This window comes from Pongo pygmaeus, chromosome X, assembly GCF_028885625.2.
Source record: "Pongo pygmaeus isolate AG05252 chromosome X, NHGRI_mPonPyg2-v2.0_pri, whole genome shotgun sequence".
Lineage (NCBI taxonomy): Eukaryota > Metazoa > Chordata > Mammalia > Primates > Hominidae > Pongo > Pongo pygmaeus.
In genome coordinates, this window is record NC_072396.2 from 106,395,782 (window position 1) to 106,414,231 (window position 18,450).

The following is an 18,450-nucleotide window of genomic DNA, read 5'->3' on the forward strand; positions in this document are numbered from 1 at the left end:
AAGAACACAGACATGGAGCACCCGGTGTCAGCTCTCTGAGGAGTGCGCCGGGTAGATGGGCTGAGTCTCCCCCCTCCCCAACCCCCGCCGCAGGTGCTACCCTGAGACTCCTCTCAAAAAGTGCACCTTTGGGAAAGGGAGGGGTCGGGACGGTGGATGGAAGCCCCTGGTGTGCCAAGGTAACATGCCTGCTTCTGTGGGCCTCCAGGTCGAGCATCTGACAGAGTCCCACTGTCTCTCAAGGCCAGTCTCTGGAAGGAGCGTGTGTCCTTTCTCATGAGGATTTACTGACAAAATTACCTACGAAGGCAAGCCAGATTCATGTATCTACTAAGGCCAGCCAGGGATGAACAGGGATGCAGTGCTTTCAGTCCTGGCCCCGCTGGCTCACGGTTGGGGCAGGGGAAGAGCAATCCAGGGCACACAATGTACAACGTGTAACGTCACTCTTTATTATGAAAATAAAATGGTGATCATGAGTGGGGCGAATACACAGAGCAACTGGCTCTTTGGGTGGTTATGTCATGTGGCCTGCAAGTTAACGTTGGCTTCCTGGTCAGCCAGGCCTTAGGCTGGTGAAAAGAGGAAACAAAAAGGATGTGAACGAAGACAAAGAAGACATCGAAGGGCTCCTTTTAGGAGATTTGCTTGAAGGCCTCCGCGGGGATCTTGCCCTCGGTCTAGAGAAAGTAAAGAAAAGGAGTTGGGATGTTAGTAGAGCCAGGTGCCCTGGGTTCCATCCCCACACTACCTGACCTCCATCTTCTTGGCCCTCCTGACGACCCAGAGACAGGTGTCTTTTACCCACTTGATTCCCAGACCTCACCTGGAGCATAGTGAAGGCCTGGCCAGCTCTAGCATAGTTCCACTCATTGTCCTGAAGGCACCTGGGGTGGGAGAAGAACAGGTGCTCTGCATTACTACCCCAGGACAGACACGCTGACTATGCGATGCCACCCTTAATCTATGTTACCTTTTTGCTGGGTCACATGTACCAATATGAGCACTATTGTAACAATGAAAAAAGGCCTAGGGAAAACCAAAACGCCTATCTCTGACATTAATGCCCACTAGAATTCAAATCAGAAACACAGGGGTATTCAAATGAACAAGGGCGCTTAATACATATTAATAAAGAAAGATGTTCAAGAAATAACAAGTGGAAATTCAATAATACGTTTCTTTTTTATTGATATATAATGTACATACTGTAGCAGTCACCATTTTAAGGTGTACAATTCAGTGCTTTTAAGTCTATTCACAAGATTGTGCAACCATCACAACTATCTAATTCCAAACTATTTTTATCACCTCAAGAAGAAACTCCTTAACTGTTAGAGATCACTCCCTGTTCTCCCTCTTCCCCAGATCTTGGCAACCACTACTCTGCTTTCGGTCTCTACGGATCTGGCTATTCTGAACACTTCGTATGAATGGAATCATATAATTATGTGGCTTTTTGTGACTGGGTGCTCTCACTTAGCACATAATGTTTTCAGGGTTCATCCACGTCATAGCATATATCACAACTACATCCTTTTTGGTGGATGAATAATATTCTAATAATATTCCACCGTATGGGTGTACCACATTATCCATTCATCAGCTGAAGGTCAATCCGTGTGTTTCCATTTTTTTGGCTATTTGGAATAATGCCACTACGGAAATTCATGTGCAAGTTGTTGAATGGGCATATATTTTCATTTCTTTTGGTATACACTTAGGAGTGGGATTACTGGATCATGTGGTAACTCCATGTTTGAGATTTTGAGGAACTGCCAAAATCTTTTCCCCAGCAACTGCTCCACTTCATGTTCCCAGTAGTAACATGAGATTTCCAATTTCTCTGCATTCTCACCGACATTTGTAATGTTTCCTTTTATGGACTAAAGCCATCGTAGTGGGTATGAAGTGGTAACTCACTGTGGTTTCGGTATGCCTTTCCCTAATGACTAATGATGTCGAGAAGATTTTCACGCGCTTCTTGGTCATTTGTATATCTTCTTCGGAGAAACATCTATTCAAATCATTTCCCCATTTTTTAATTGGGTGGCTTGTCTGTTTGTTGTTGAGTTGTAAGGGTTCTTCTTGTCAGCGATGTGATTTGCAAATATTTTCCCTTGTTCCCATCAGTCAGTTTTCCGCTTTCTTGTTAGTGTCTGCTGATGCACAAAAGCTTTTAATTTAGATGAAGTCCAATTTACCTATTTTTTCTTTGGTTGCTTGTGCTTTTGGTTTCATATGTAAGAAATGGTTGCCTAATTCAAGGTAATGAAGCTGTACGCTTACAGTGTTTTACAGTTCTAGCTCTTATTTTAGGTCACTGATCCATTTTCTGCCAGTGTTTGCACATGATGTGAGTTAGGGGTCAAAATTAATTGTTTTCCAAGTGGATATCCACTTCTCCCAGCACCATTTGTTAAGAAGACTATTTTTTTTCTCCACTGGATTTTTTCAGCACCCTGAAAGATAATCAACTGGACGCAAATACGTGAGATTGTCTGTGGACTCTCAATTATATTCCATTGATTCCCACGTCTGTTCCTATGTCGGTACCATACAGTCTTGATTAATGTAGTTTTGTAGCAAGTTCTGAAATCGGGAAGTGTGAGTCTTCTAACGTTGTTCTTCTCTTTCAAGATGGTTTTGGCTGTTTGGGGTCCACTGCATTTCCACATGAATTTTGGGATTACCTTGTCAATTTCTGCAAAGAAGTCAGTTGGGATTCTGTCGGGGACTGCAATGAATCTGCAGATTGTTCTGGGTGGTACTGCCATCGTAATGATATTAAGTCTTCCAATCTATGAACGTGGGATGCCTTTCCACGTATTTAGGTCTTCTTTAATTTTTTTCAGCAATGTTTTGCAGATTTCAGAGTATAAGATTTGCGCTTCTTCTCTTAAATTTGTTCCTACATACTTTATTCTTTTCAGTGCTACTGCAGATGGACTTATTTTCTTAATTTCATTTTTTTGGATTGTCCATTGCAACTACATAGAAGTACAAATGATTTTTGTATATTGTATCTTTCAACCTTGCTGACCTGGTTTATCAGTAGTTTGTTGTGGTTGATTCTTTCAGATTTTACAAATGGAAGGTAATGTCATTTGGGCATTATGCCATTTAAAAAAATATTTACATATACCAGTATAAAAGCATGATACCTTTTTCATAGGCCCACTTTTTTTGGAAGCAAAATACCCAGATAGTTATTTTTCCAAATTGCATGTGAGTTTCCATTACTCATTCCTCTGATGTCCCAACGCCCCCCATCCCCATGTACTCCCAGCACTCACTTCTGAGACCACTCCAGTTTCATCCCAGACTGGGCAGAGAAAGCCTGCACCATTTCCTGCTGCTCCTGGGAGAGGGAGGGCTCAGAGCTGGAGGAGAGTGTGGACACTGGGATGGAGAAGGCACTCTGAGTCTCTTGGGGGCTGGCATCCCTCACAAACAGCTCGTCATTCACGATGCACAGACTGGAGGAAAGAAAAATGCTCCCTCAAACTGGACAAGTAGATAACTCCACACCCCCAACAACAGGATCCTTCTTAACCACCGCCACTCAACAACCAAATTCCTTCCATATCCCTAACTGTGCCTGCCTCCCAGATTTTTTGGCTGGTACCCTCTAACCCTCCCACAGAGTCCACCTTTGGAGAGACTGCCTACCAGCTTCACTAGATTTTTAGATCCAACCCCAACGCATTTACCCTATACAACAGCCCAAGGAAGTGGATAGTCTTATTCCGATTTTCAGAAAAAGGCACTGAATCACAGAGTGGTCGAATAAGTTGATCAAGGTCACACAGTTTGTGAGTATTGGGGTGAGGAACAGAATCTGTATTCTGACTCCAGGGCCCACACTCTTAAACACTAGGCTAGACTGCTCCTTGGATCTTCCTGTCGGCCTTCCACAATATTGAGAACACCCGGAGGACTGCACCCACTACATTTCCACAACACTGGCCCCAAGCTTGGATGGGTGCTCCCACCCACAACACAGCACTAACCTGGAACTGCTGCCAGGGGTAGCAATGAAGGTCCGGGTGAAGGCGAGAACAGAACCCTGAGACTGTCCTTCCACTTCAAAGACAACAAACACCACCACCTTAGAGTTGCACAGGCTTTAACATGCTCACACGGTGATCCCCAGTCAGAGTCTTGCTTGACACTCACACAGAAGGCGGGGGGGCGGGGGGGCGGGGGGCGGGCAGACCAGGACAATTGTTCACTTGGAGCCAGGCGGATGTGGCAGGAATGGGGAGGGCAGCAACAGGAACAATCCGCTCCCAGTGACAGGGCCCCTATCATGTGTGGGGCCCTGTGAAAACCACAAGTTCACTTAATTCCTATTTCACAGTAGCCCAAGAGATAGATTATTAGCCCCATTTTGCAAATGAGGAAACTGAAGGGTTAAGTAACCAGCACAAGTTCACAGAGTAAGGACCTGGGATGAGAGCTGTCAAACTCCACAGTCTGTGTCCTTAACGCACGCCTGAGCTGTGCAGGGCAGACAGGCATGGGCCTAGGTCAGATCAGGGTGGTTTGAGGGCAGAGTGGGTGTGGGAAAACACGGAAGAAAGAAGAGGAAGGAAGGGAAAGGAACGAAAGCAGGGAAGCTGGGGGAGTTCTGAGAGGGAGCCCAGCCAGGGGGAGGGAGCAGTGGGGGATCTGGGGAGGGGACTATACAGACACTCACCTTCCTTGAAAACCCCATTGACAGAAAAGCAGAGCATCCTTTCCTGAAAAGGAAGCGCTCAGGTGCTCAGGATCCTCCTTAACCTCCTACCCACCTCTGGCTCTCTGGGCCTGCCCAAGGGAGGAAGCAGGTGCTCACCGTCTGGCACCACATGTCCACCAGGATGGAGCTGAGGTCATGCTGAGTTTTGGGCAACGCACTGAGGGAGTCCACAATGTCACGTTTTGTGCGCCTCAGCAGTTCCCCCTTCAGGTCTGTAGAGGAGAAGAGAAGCAAGGAATGGCAGGGTGGGCGGGGCAGGGCGGGGGGCTACCACATCCTGGTCCTTGGCCCCTGTGATTGTTCCCATCACATCCCCTCACTTTGCCCACTCTTCCCCATCACACACTTACAGGGGTCCTTGAGTGTTTTCATATTCCTGCTATCCTCAAAGTACTTGCACAAGCTGTTCCTAGGAGAAAAAGAGGAGCAGGAGTGGGTGGTCCGGCCAGTGCGGGCATTTCCAGGAGTTGGCCTGTGTCTGCTGGGGAGACACACAGCCCCAGAGCAGGGTCTGAGCCGTGATACTCACGGGGCTGAGTCCTTGGGGTCGAAGGGAATAGCCAAGGAGAAGCAGGCCTCATCGTGGTAAGCACCAAGGAGACCCTGTCGATCTCCAGAGTCATAGATCGAGTAATACCTGTGGGGAAGCAGTGAGGATAGGCTATCTCTGTGGCCTGGGCCCCAGATGAGACTTGAAAACTCCCATGAGCTGACCTGTGCACGGGTGGCCCAGCCTGTCTCAGCCCTCCCCTTCCTCATGGTCCCAGGGATACTCACTGCTGCAGGAATTGCAGGACTAAATGCTTTAGGGTCTCAGATCCAGTAAAGTTTTCCTGAAATCAAAAGACAATTTGGATCTATGCGGTGGACAAAGCCTCCCTTACAGCAACCCAAATCTTGCTTGGTCCTTCTTCCTCACCTTGCAGGGTTTCATTGTCTCAGAGCTGTCAATGTCAACAATCATTGGTGCGGATAACTCTTGGCCGTCCTGGAGAAGGAAAGAGGAAGTCAGCAGTGGAGACCAAGGAGGTGGAGCTGGATGACCGATAAGATGAACATGCCCAGGGAGACAAGCATCAGAGGCCAGGTGGGAAATGGCCCTGGAAATTCCAGTGGGTGGCTTTCTCATGGGGTGCTGGACATCTCTACTATTACATGCAAATGTGTGTGTGGGGGGAGGGGGGGGGCGGTGGCGGCGGGGGGACACATTTTCCAGGGAGAATATTCTTGTCTTTTTCAGGAATCCACGCCTATAAAATGGATGAGGGTCTGATACAAGCATGTAATCTAGGCAAGACCCAAAGGACTTGAGGGCAGGCGTGGAGGTCATTTTCTTGAGTAAGAGGAGACAATGATGACGGTATTATACATACTTACCAGGCGTAACAACTTGGGGAAACAATCCCGGATGGCACTGTCCAAAACCAAAAATTGAATGAAGTGACTGACAGTTCAGGGTTGCACAGTCTCTCTCCCACTCCCTCTCACACTCCTCCCTCTCCTTCCTCCTGGTTAGCTTCCATCTAGACTGTCCTGACTCCCTTTTCTCCAGTGCCACAAGAAGCAGCATTGGGAGCCCAGGCTCCAGGGCTTTCTTCCCCTCCCTCCTTCCCTCCCTCCCCTTTGCCCAAGTCACCATGGAAGGCTCCGCAGGGAGCAGGAAATGGGGTGGGAGCCCAGGGCTCTGCTACCTCACTGGCTGTCCATCAACCTGCCTGACCAGGCCCTGGCCAAGATCAGGTCAGCCCTTAGGGATGGCCCAGGATGCTGGGACACGGAGGTGAGTGAGGCCGGACTCAGGAGGCAGGAAGGGGAAGGCAGAGGGGACGACAACAGAAACGGGGTGAAGGTAGGGGAGGGACGGATGGGTGAGACATAGGAGAGGAGAGACGAGGGAGAAACAGGATGCAATGCAAAGGGAAGGGAAAGACTCTCTACCGCGGAGGTGGAGTTCAGGGAGGAATAGAGGAGAAAAGGGCTCCCCTGCTGCAGCCCTTTCCCTCACTGCTCCCTGGCTGGCCCTGGGGACCGAGGCAGGAAAGGAAAACATGCGCCTGTTGGGCTGGGGCCCACTGGATGCAGCTGGAGCCTTCCTTACCTGTGTGAGCTCAGTCTGAGCTGGGCATGGGAAACAGAGCAGCCACGGGGACAGGAGACCTTCTCCCGGGAGGAGTGAAGAGTCAAGCCCCAGCTCAGCATGGGGTTCAGAGTCTGGGGACCCCCTCTCCAGACCACTGCATTCTCTTCTGATGGTCCCTGACTCCTGTGCCCCTCCGTGCTGATGCCTTGACCGAGGAATGCTACCCATCTCGGGCTACCCAGGGCTCCTCTGAGGGCCCAGGCAGGACGATGTGAGGTGTGGAGGGAAGGTGGGGAAGTGCCCTGAGAGGCCTGTCCTTCTGTCTTCTCAACCTCCTCTGCCCTCTGCCTTCCACTCCTGCCTCAGGAACGTGGCCCGCTTCTGGCCCCTTGACTCAGGAAACCCAGGTTTCTCCCCAAGGAGGGCCCAGCTCCTGGCATTGGGCCAGAGGAAGAGATGGCATGACAGCAGCCACCCAGGGCCCCAGCCCTCAGTATGGGGCAGGGAAGCCCCCATGCCAGCCCAGGACAGGTGGGGGGACCTTTTTGGAGCAAGAGAAGGAGAACCCCTCTCGGGACAGGGGAGGGAAGCCCCATATCAGCATGGAGGCAGGAAGGCCTGTCTCAGCATGAGGCCCCGGACTAAAGGACTCTTCTCGGTCCAGGGCACCAGCATCTGAATACTGCTGGTCCTGGGGAGGTGGGGGAGCCACACTTCCTGGAGCACACTCACAGAGGGCACACTGGAGGAGGCTTGGTGGAGACAGGCGGGAAACACACCCCAGAGCAGGTGAAAAGGGGGCCATGTCAGAGGAAGGAAAGGAGACCTCTAAGCACAGATGAGTGAGTGACACAGAGAGAGGAGTGTGTGTGTGTGTGTGTGTGTGTGTGTGTGTGTGTGTGTGTATGTGTAAGAGGAGAGGTTTGTGGTCCTCCCAGAGGACCAAAGCTGCTTCTTCCTGCAGAAGGGCACCTTCAGACACAGCTCAGTCACCCAGGGAGCAAAGGTGCCCAGGAAGGGTGACAGGGGTTGCCACTGACCTTACATAGGCGGACTGGTCCGAGAAGGTGCTGCACAACGGGTTCCCTTCTAGCCATAGCTCTTCGAGCTTCAGCCCTTTCACCTTGCCCAACTCCCACACCGACTCCAGCTAAGAAAGATGGGGAGGAAACTGGAGAAGGAGGGCCAGGGAAAGAGAGACACCTGGAACCCTGGGTCCCGAATTCCCCCAGTCCTCACAGTCACCCACAGGTGCCACTGCCTGCCTGTTGCCATTATCCTGCTGTGTCCTGCCCTCCACCCAAAGTTGATCTGGTTCCCCCTTCTCACCTTATTTTTGGAGAGGTTCAGGGTCTTGACTTTGGGAGCCTTCTCTATAATGTCAGAAAGGCCATCCAGCTGGTACAGTTTGTTGTTGCACAAGTTCAAAGACAACAGCTTTGGGTCAAGAAGAGTTAGAGTGGCGGCCACTATCTTGGGCCTCAGAGACAAATCTGCCCTCCACCTTATCCCTTCCACCCCTCTAACTAAATACCAGCACTGAGCCTAAGGCTTCACCTCAGGGAAATTTCTTTCAATGATCTTCAGGGTGGCAGCCATGCAGTTTCTTCGATTCAGGATTATATCAATGTCACGGCCCACCAAGTCTTGAAGAAGCCAAGAGAAGGGAATTGGAAGGCTGGGAGGGCCCTGGCTGGACCAGAGCCAGCACCAACCCCTCTCTTAATTGCCATTCCTAAGTCTCCCTCCCAGGCAGACCTCTCTGCCCCCGCTTGTCTTAGAATTGCTGCTGTCAGCCTTACCTGGGTCAAAGCGGAGATTCTGGAGATCAAGAGCTTGCTGGGAGACACTGTACCGTTTGTTCATGGTCAGCTGCAGAGATAGAGATGAAGACAGAGGCTCTGGGGCTCTGGGGCTCTGGGGCTCTGGTGGTGGTGGTGGTGGTGACAGGGAAAGAGGGGGCCAGGGGAAGAAGAGATGGGTCCAGGAAGTGGACATACAATGATCCTTGAGTCTGTATTACCTTTAGCATCTCCATTTGGCCTGGCTTCAACTTATTCTTCACAGAGTAGGGCGCAGTAGAATGATTGACAAATATACATATCTGCAGGGAGGCAGGGTGGTAAGTACCAGGACCTCTAATCCCAAAGAGGATGACCAGCCCCCTGGCCTGTCCTCCTGCCCAGAGACTAAGTACAGGGCATGCCCTCAGCACACACCTTTTGGTTCTCGTCATCGCAAATCTTATAACTGACATCCTTCAACGCGGAGGCAGCACTAGCATCCTCGACAAAGAAGCATGCCCGATTTCGGACGTAGTGGAACTACAGGGAGTGAAGGCAAGAGCAACAGCGTCAGAGGCCAATGGCCCCTGCTGAGCCAGGCCTCTCCCTGTCCCCCATGCCCACTCATCTGGCTTCACCATCCTCTCTTACATCAACCGGAGTGAAGGGGTCACTGCAATGGCTCTGGATTGAATTCATTAGCCACGCCTTGTCATACTTTATCCCATAAGGAATCTAAGGGTAAAAAGAAGAAATAGGAGGGAAGGGAGAGACAACATGGAACTAAGGATGGAGAACAGAACCAACCAGCTGGGTTTTTTTTTTCTTTTTTTCCAACCTTCTACTTAGCTTAGACTTCTAAAGAAAGGACCGCTGACATGATTTCTTATTTTTGTGCCAAATATAGATGCCCTAAACCCCCTTTCCCCCATTCCGAAGCTCTCCTCCAAATAATCAACTTAGGGTGTTTTAAGTGGTCTTCCTTCTATCAGGTTCCAGAATAGTCTACCTAATGCAGACCCCACCAAGATACTCACCGTGACCTTAAACCAGTTCCTTGTGTAGCCATCCTGTGTGTTCTGACTCATTTTTCTCTCTGGAGGTTTTCTATTTCTCCACGTGGTAACACAGATTTCGTCTTCACCATGCCATTTCACTCTTCTTTCGCATCGGATGCTATAAGGAGTGCTGTGGGGAAGAGGAGAGAAGGCGGGTATCCATTAAATCTAAGAAAGTCTTCTATACATGTTCCACTCACTGACGCCAGGGCTACAATTAGGATTGCTCAGCCACTATTCCACTTCCAGCGTTCTTCAGTTCTCTAATGACAGAAGAAAAGGAAGACCACAGAGAATGAAAGGGTTGCACAGTCCCGGGGGCTGCTACGTGCAAACCAGGCTGCCTGGTCACTTACTGTCTTAGTTGTTGGTCCTTGTGGACATCCCTCATCTCCACGCTTCCATCATTCTCCTGGCAGTGTGAAGGCGGGCGCTCATACCCACCATGTTCATAATGACAGTTCCTCTTGTCAAAATTATCCCGGAAAGAACTCCCACCTTTCTTTCTTCCTTGAAAAGTGCTACCATGGTCATGGCATTCTGCAACTGAGAACAAAAAGACAAGTTTGAGACACATCAATGGTCCACTTACCATGTACCACGTCGTGAGCTAACTCCATGGTAGGGCTGGCAAAGTGCCAACCCGCCACATAAGCCCCAGAAAACAAACTCCTCTGCCTGTCCAGATACAAGAGCCTTATCTCACAAGGTGGCACAATCAGGGCAGGAATCTTGGGAGAGGAAGCAACTGTGTTGAACCTCCTAAGAAATGGAGCAGGAATTATAAAGAACAGAGGTGCGTGTGTCCATGGGTTAGACTAGACACCAGCCACACACCTGGAAGGGGTCCTAATCTTGCCTTCTCTCAGGCTTCTCTAATCTAACAACCACACCAACACCTGGGAGACAAGCTCTCTCGCACCTCCCACATCCAATCCCCAAATGCATTCTGTGAACAATCAGCAAGCTATACTTCTTTGCCGGTGCAGTACAAGCTTTAATGACAGGTGGGTCTGATGTAACAGCTTCCCAAGCTGCCCTCCTGCCTCCAGCCTTGCCCTCAACAATACTCAGTTTGAAATATCCAGAGCAAGCTTTCTTTTTGCCCAGCCCGAAATGCTTTCAGCCCAAGAGACAACTCTTCCTAAGCAAGTGACAGAATTACTGGAAAGAAAATCAGCAGATACTGAAAACCACTACAGTAACAGGATGTAAATGACATAAATAAAACACCGTACCCAACACACTGTACCCAACAACAAAAACAAGAGCATGTATGTTTTTTCCCCCTCTACTGTCTTGTAGCATTCACGAAGGTAGACCATCTCCCAGACCATCAAACAGACCTCAACCAATTTCAAAATGTACACCTTGTCTCAGGGCACTCTTACGAATAAAATTTCGGTCACTGCTGACCTCTGTGCAATGTACCGATTATGGCCAGGCCTCAGATGAACTTCTGTAGGGGGCGTCATTGCTTTCACTGTGTGTGACCCACTGTCAGGACAGTCCTGCTCCTCTTGACTGCTGGGACTTTCCCTGTGTGCCATTAGAAGTGAAATTAAATGTGGGCAGAGCATCAGACCTAGACATTCCTGATGCTTGGTCCCTACAACTTGGAAGTAGGGCTGGAGTGCTCTCTTTCTCTCACACTCTACATCCAACCGATCAGGATGGATGTATCTTCTCTTGGCTCTACCTTTAAATATATATCCAGAGTCTGGCCACTTCTCACCCCCTCCATTGCTACCTACCCTGGCCAGGTCACCAACATCTGTCTCCTGGATTATGCTGCCTTCCAAGTTGTCCTTCTGCTTTTGCCCTTGACTCCCCTACCATCTATTTTCAACACAGGAGGCAGAGTGATTTTTTAAGGCATAAGTCAAATCTTGTCATTCCTTTACTCAAAATCCTTTAACCAGGGTTTGGAGCCCATCAGTATGTTAAAAAGTTATGAGTCCATAACAATATTCAACAACAACAACAACAACAACAAAGACCCCTATTGGTGACATTTGGAGGATGTCCAGAAACCAACTCATTTTCATGAAAGTCCATAAATGAAAGGGAAAACAATCAAAGATTAAAGTGAGGGTTAAGGGCACACGGTCAATATATGGAGCACAGGAAGAGTCAGAGTCATTTTTGAGAACACACGTTACTTCAGAAATAACGTCACTGAGGGGAAGAAGGTGTAAAAGTGTAAGCTAGCCAACAGCTACAGCTACAGCCTCAGGCAAGGCCTTGTGTTGGAAGAGAGCACATGTGATAAAAAGCCACAGAGGGAACGGACAGAGAGAGATGCCGAAGACAAAACACACACAGGCGCACATCCACTTGCTGAACTCTGGCATCTCAGCACAATCCCTGTCTCGCAGTTGTGCTGCCAGAATTACGGGCGATCTCAAGAGTGTTATAAAGCAGCTAGTACTTCTCACCCAGACCGCCTGGGTTTCCCCTCAAGCCCCACCATGTACTGGCTGATCCCCCCACACAGACATAGTAGTGAGTAACCTTTATGACATCACGTGCGTTCCTACTCATACTTCCTGTGTTAGTTTGGAATTCTGCCTACATCACTGCCATGCCACTGAGTACATGGCATCAGCATCCCTGCTACGGCAGGGAAAGAACGGGATAAGAAGAAAACCAACCCTTGCCCAGTGGCAACCAACATCTCCTCAGTGTTGGGCAGACTCACTAGGTTTCTCTTGACCTCCTCACAGAAATCCCATGAGAATTCCATCCACAGTCCCTTTTCAGATCATGAATATTGGGTTCACAGATGTTGAGTACAATTCCCAGCCAGGTAAGTGGCAGAACAGGAATTATGTCCTCACGTATATTGGTCTGCCTCTATACCCTGAGTGCTCCTCCAGAGACTGCACTGGTTCTCCCTTAAATGGCAAGCTTTCAGGTCTCATCGACAGATTTTTTTGTGAGCAGGCCAGGGATGATGTTTTGTGCTAGTCACTCCTGTTGGGGTGGGAACCAGGTGTCTTGGATAAGGTAGAGATCTCTGTCTTGGACCAGATGGGTGTAGTCTGTTTGGGTCATGGGTTTTCAGATTACGAGTCACTTTGGGCTGGTAGTGTCTGGCATAGAATAAGGGCCTAATTAATATTTGTTAAATGAATGCATTTGATGTAGGTTTGGGATCATCGACAAAACCACTTTTGAGAATACATCCATCTGAACCATTTCTACCAACCTCTATTTATATTTATTCCAGAGCTATTCGGGCTGCAGAACTATTTCATAACCCGACTGCAAAACTAGAACAAGTTAATTTTTTCTTCTGCAACATTAATATTTTTTCATTAATGTATCCTTAGAAATAGAACTGAGTACCTCCCTGCAGACTGTGGCTAGAACTGCAGCTTTGAAGATCTCAGAGAAGGAGGCTTTTGCAAATAGTGCTGACAGAAATGAGGAGAGGCGTTCCCTGAATCCAGCAGACAGAGCTTTCTGGACATCTGGTCTCTGTAGGAAGAATGTTCTGGACCTACAGGCATGTTGTGTTCACTCAGCCTTGTGACAGACAGGAAGCATCATCCCTGTCTCAGAGAAAGGGAAGAATGTGTGGTCTGTGTGTCCGTGTTGCCCACGCGAGCAAGTATTAGTGTTTTGTATTACGTGCTTCTACAATTAGGTTACAGATACATGTACTCCAAATCATGTTGGTAAACACATTGCCACACAACACTGGATCCCACTGCACATTTCTTTTCCTGTGTTATGTATTATATATGGCCAAATTTTGTTTCTTGTTCAGAATATGCCTTTTAGTGCTTTTTTTCTTTTTTACCTCTCGGTGTTTTAATATTTCAACTGATAGTTTTAAAATAAGAAAGTAAGAGAGTTCCCTGTACACAAAAGTAATGGAACAATATCCACAGGTTGACCAGGGTTACAGAGCACCCCCAGCAGGGGTGGCCAAAAAACCCAGTGGTACACAGCCAGGGCTTCAAAGTGGGTTTAAGATTTTGAGTCCCTGCTCTACAGTTTCCCAGGAGAAGCACACGAGTACTTTTAAGCATAAAGTGATATTTTCGTAAGGATTTTCAATGATATTTACACCAATACCTACTTCCACTAACCGTGTGTGAGTCTAATTTTCTACAATATGCCTAACCATTCAGAAGTCATTCTTACACTTTGATCCAGACATTTCACTTTTCGAATTTATTACATAAATCACTCTGTCTAAATATATACATATAATTATACGGCTGAGGTTCTTTGGGACAGAAGGATGACGGGACCAGAGAGTGGCTGATATTGTCAAAGGGAGAAGTAGAAATGACTGCCCTTGCAATGAAGTAGACATGGCAAGGAAAGGGCATGAGTACCTGACATACAGGGTGAAAAGGCCAAGGGATGGCTGTGTGGGTCAGAAAGAAGAGGGTGAGTACACAGAAGACAAAGAAACACACATTGAAAACACCTCCAGGGAACTGAATTCATCCTGGTGATATGCTCCCCTCTGAAAACCCTCCTTCCTTCCTGTCCATGTACATCTTGTCTGTCTGTCCCTGTTACTTCACTTCAAGTTGAACACCAGAGAAACGGTTCCTACACAGTCCGAGAAAAGGAGAGATGGTATAGGGCAACAGGGTGCAATGATGAGTCTCTTGGACAGAAGGCTGGAGTCGGGACACTGGTTCCAGAAACCACACCCATCATTGCCCAGCAGACTTCGAGTGGGCCCTGTCGTACTGCTCATTTCAGCCTTGACACAGAGTCGCACATTATTGGTTATGGGCCTAGGATTTGAGGTCAGATCCATCAGGATTTCAATCCTGGTGCTAAATTCTATGATCCAAGGCAACTAACTGACCTCGCTGCGACTCAAGTTCTTTTTGCTTGTTTTCCCCCTAACTCAAAGATAGTAACAGTTTCTACCTCATGGGCTACTGTAAAAATTAAGTGAGTTAACACATGGAAACACGTGAAAAGCACCTGGAGAAATGCCCGTGACCTAACAAGCACTATAAATAAGTTGTCTATTACTATGTCGAGAACGTAGTACAACATCTGGCGTTTACTGAGGGAGAAATACGTGTTAGTTGCATTCGTTGTTATTGGTCCTCCTGGAAATGAAAAGGAAAAGAGATGAGTGAGTGGCATCCGGTTGCCATGTCAGCTATTAATGTATTTTACAAAGCGGCAGTAGTAAAACAGGGCAGCCCCGGCTCCAGTGGGGAATCATCTGACATATGGGTTAAGGGAACCAAAATAGAAAGCTCAGAGCATGAAACAGGTTATGTGGAAGGATTCAGTAGGGAGCTTAAGTTCCCGTTTCCGATCTTTCAGGAAAAAAAAATGTATTATTATGCAAGAAATGTTTCAGGTTTAAGTGGCAGACTATAAGCAACAAGGGAGAATACTCGTCACACCACATGATACAAAGGGAAAGAAAAACAAAGTCAGGTTATAAAACTGTATATTACAGTATGATTCCTCAGGAGAAAATATTAATGAGAAGTTGTTTTCATTTGTAAATATAAACACAAACAAGTCAGGGTAAAGGGACACGTGAGAATGTCAACCACGTGTAGAAGTAGGTGGCTGGAATGCAGAATGGTTATACTTTCACACCTACGCTTTATACTTGTATAAGAGGATGTTTATGGCTGGGTCAGGGTTTTGTCAAGTGCTTGGGGAGAAACACTTTTCCTATCGACCCATATACAGCATAATGGAAACCGTTTATTACTGATAATCAGGTGTGAATATCTTCTCTCTGATTAATAAGCTAACCTCACTTTTGACGACTCATTCAACTTCTCCTGATCCCAGGTTCCTTATATGTAAAAATCAGAGATTAGGGCTAGCTACCACCTCAGTCAAGATATAGAACATATAACACAACCCAAAAGGTTTCCAGTCGATCTCCTCTTCATCCCTTGGCTCCGTGCAAACATTGATATACTTTCAGTTACTATATATTCGTCTTCCTGTTCTAGGATTTCACACAAATGGACTCGTACATGCTGCACCCCTTTGGGTCTGGCTTCTTTAACTCAGCGTAATGTTTCTGAGACCCATCCGTGTTCTTGACCTTTCCTTGCTGAGTAAAAGCCCCTTGATGGATATACCATAATTCGTTCACCTTTGATGTTGTTTTAATGAAGTTTCAGGAGGAAGTGAAAGGAGATCCTTGCCTTCAAAAAGCCATCTTTCTTGGGCAGTCTTCTGTTCTTTTATAATAGACACAATTTCATCCTTTATCACTCCTTTGTCTCTCTGGGGAAATATTATCTTAATGTCTGTTTCAGCCTCTTCCATTTTTTCTGTTCCCTCAGTGCCAATTATTGGATTTGTTGAGTTTGTGCCATCCCTTCCTTGCTCATCCTGGGTTGTGGCTGTCTTCTGCAGAGGAAGCTCCACTGCTGAATCAGCCCTGGGCTCACAGACACTTAGTTTTAATCCATACCTTGCTCTGGCCTTGCCGGCAGTTTAGCTTCAAGCCGGACACAACCTGTGGTGGCCCCGGCTTTACCACTGTGTTTTCCCATTTCCTTTCTCTTTGAAAAAGACAATCTTCTCTATGTCTTACATGGGAATCTTTATTTCATATTTTCCAGTGTAACTATGTATTTATTATTACTGTAATATTATCATTCTGAAACCACAATTATAAAATTTTAAAATTAAATATTGTAAAAGGTTTGCATTCTTATCATTTAAATTGTTCAAGCAGTTCTCAACCACGATTACACATTAGAGCCACTTGGGGACACTGAGACAATTCACTAGCACCAGGACACACCCAGAACAATCAAAGCAGAACCGTGGTTAGATCCAGGCAACCACATTTTTAAACTCTCCATGTGAATTGCAGTGTGCAACCAAGGTTGAAAACAACTGTGTTAAAGCCTCAGTTTCTGGCTTATGCTTGCCAGAGGATCCTACCAATAGCTGCCTCCTCATTTTGCTGACTTCCCACTCAGCACCATTTTGGGGACCTAGTGAGTCTATTAGCTTAGAGGTCAGCAACTTATTAGCTTAGAGGTCAGCAACTATGCCCTGTGGGCCAAATCTATCCCAGATCCCCATTTCCTTCAAGGTCTTTTGCTTGCAACCAATTTTGCTGCCAAGTACTCTGTTAATCAAGGTCCCAACTTGCCTATGCCAGAATTCACTCTAGTTCTTTTATACAAACAAGATATCTCTAATAAAATATATTACATAGCTTACAAAAACTCTGTGAGGGCCAGAAAAGCAGGCCTGGATGCTGCACAGCCAGGAGAAGTCCACCCACGTGATGGAACTGCTACAGCTGAAATACCACTGCTGCCTGCCCGTTAATTGACATGCATGACAGAGACTGAATTCTAGAAACTCTGCAATGGCTGCCGCATGAAAACTGGAGACCTCCCTCATCACAGGTATTCCACCCCACATATGGCTCCCATGTTATTCAGTTCCACCTCTGAGTCTCATGTTGGCACATACGCTTGATGCGACAGATATCCCATTTGGGACCCTAACTGCAAGGGACTCTGGTAACTTGTATGTGTGTGAGAGTGTATCTGTGTGTGTGTGTGTGTGTGTGTGTGTGTGTGAGAGAGAGAGAGAGAGAGAGTGTGCGCACATGCGTGTGGTCATGTGCATGTGTGTTTCCTTTCATGTTCCAACTTTCTAGTCTCCACAGTACAGGAAAGTATATAAGAATGTTTAAGAGTGTTAGAATAGTTGCCAAGTAAGCAGATTCATCGTATATTTCTCAAGACATGTTTTCTGTTGTAAATGGTATATTTACAATAATGATGGTATTTTCTTTGTTACAATGGTTTGTGTATATTCGTCTTATATCCAACAAACTTGTTAATCTCCATTATTAATTTTAATTTTCTGTAGCTTCTCTTGAGTTTCATATGAAGGTAGTCACGTTGACAGCTTTATTTTCACTTTTATACACGTATTAATTTATGTATGTAGGCATGCATGTATCACAGCTTACCGCACTGCCTAGTATGACATATGGCTTACTGCACTAGACTCAGTACGACATTGAACAGAATTCGTCATACCAGTCATCTTTATCCCTTTTCTGATTGTAAGGAGAATACTTCTAATGTTTTACTATTAGGGGTGGTGTCTGATGGGGTCTATTGTTTTGATACCCATTGTCAGTTTAAAGAGATAGCTTTCTATATTACCGATCTGCTGAGAATTATTGGTATTGTTGTTGTTCAATCCCGGTTGGTTAATTTATTGCACACTTTTTTTTTTTAAACTGTATCTTTTGTGGTATTTGTCCTGTCCTCCTCCCTTTATTCAGCTAATGTGTTAGATTACATTATGGATCTCTTAAAATGTTAAACTCAGCTTGCATGCTTGGGATTAAACACAACCTTGTCATGCTGTATTATCTGCTTTACCCATTGTTGGGTTTAGTTTGCTATTAATTGATTTATATTATTTGTGTTCATGTAACTAATTCGGCTTGGCTAGTAATTTTGCCTTTGCAAGTATTCCTTGTCAAGAATACATTGAATAAACCAAGGTTTTCTATTCCTTCAGTTTGGAAAGTTACATATATTTTTTCCCCTGGAATTCACCTATTTAATCTAAATTTTCAAATTTTCACATCCTTTTCATAATGTGATCTTTTTCAATCTTTTCTGTCACTGTAAGTGTGACACTATCTTCATTCCAAAAGTGGCTGACCCGCACCATCTCGCTAATTTTCTCTGCCCATGTGGCCAGAGATTTTGTCATTATCCTGCGCTTCTGAAACACTGACATCTAGCAATTTTGTTCGACTCTCTCACA

The 18,450-nt window shown here is 46.6% G+C and overlaps 1 protein-coding gene across 6 annotated transcripts in view; it reads right to left on the reverse strand.

Annotated features, from left to right (window-relative positions):
• Positions 1-430: 430 nt before the first annotated feature.
• The window catches only part of LOC129025009 (nuclear RNA export factor 2), a 72,857-nt gene continuing 54,837 nt past the window's right edge, over positions 431-18,450 (reverse strand). For 4 of the 6 annotated variants that reach the window (XM_054472432.1, XM_054472435.1, XM_054472433.1 and 1 more), the window contains 20 exons: positions 10,023-10,212; positions 9,646-9,796; positions 9,260-9,343; positions 9,044-9,148; positions 8,848-8,928; positions 8,627-8,696; positions 8,382-8,470; positions 8,154-8,261; positions 7,865-7,974; positions 6,122-6,158; positions 5,664-5,732; positions 5,522-5,577; positions 5,274-5,381; positions 5,095-5,153; positions 4,841-4,956; positions 4,703-4,745; positions 4,014-4,086; positions 3,297-3,479; positions 827-887; positions 431-680 (listed from right to left, as the gene is read on the reverse strand). In XM_054472432.1, coding sequence (XP_054328407.1) covers positions 636-680; positions 827-887; positions 3,297-3,479; positions 4,014-4,086; positions 4,703-4,745; positions 4,841-4,956; positions 5,095-5,153; positions 5,274-5,381; positions 5,522-5,577; positions 5,664-5,732; positions 6,122-6,158; positions 7,865-7,974; positions 8,154-8,261; positions 8,382-8,470; positions 8,627-8,696; positions 8,848-8,928; positions 9,044-9,148; positions 9,260-9,343; positions 9,646-9,796; positions 10,023-10,212 — 1,838 coding nt within the window. In that variant the 3' untranslated portion in view covers positions 431-635. Of the gene's footprint in view, positions 681-826; positions 888-3,296; positions 3,480-4,013; positions 4,087-4,702; positions 4,746-4,840; positions 4,957-5,094; positions 5,154-5,273; positions 5,382-5,521; positions 5,578-5,663; positions 5,733-6,121; positions 6,159-7,864; positions 7,975-8,153; positions 8,262-8,381; positions 8,471-8,626; positions 8,697-8,847; positions 8,929-9,043; positions 9,149-9,259; positions 9,344-9,645; positions 10,213-11,989; positions 12,143-18,450 lie in introns of those variants that run through there. The other 2 variants (XM_054472436.1, XM_054472437.1) reach the window with 2 other exon arrangements.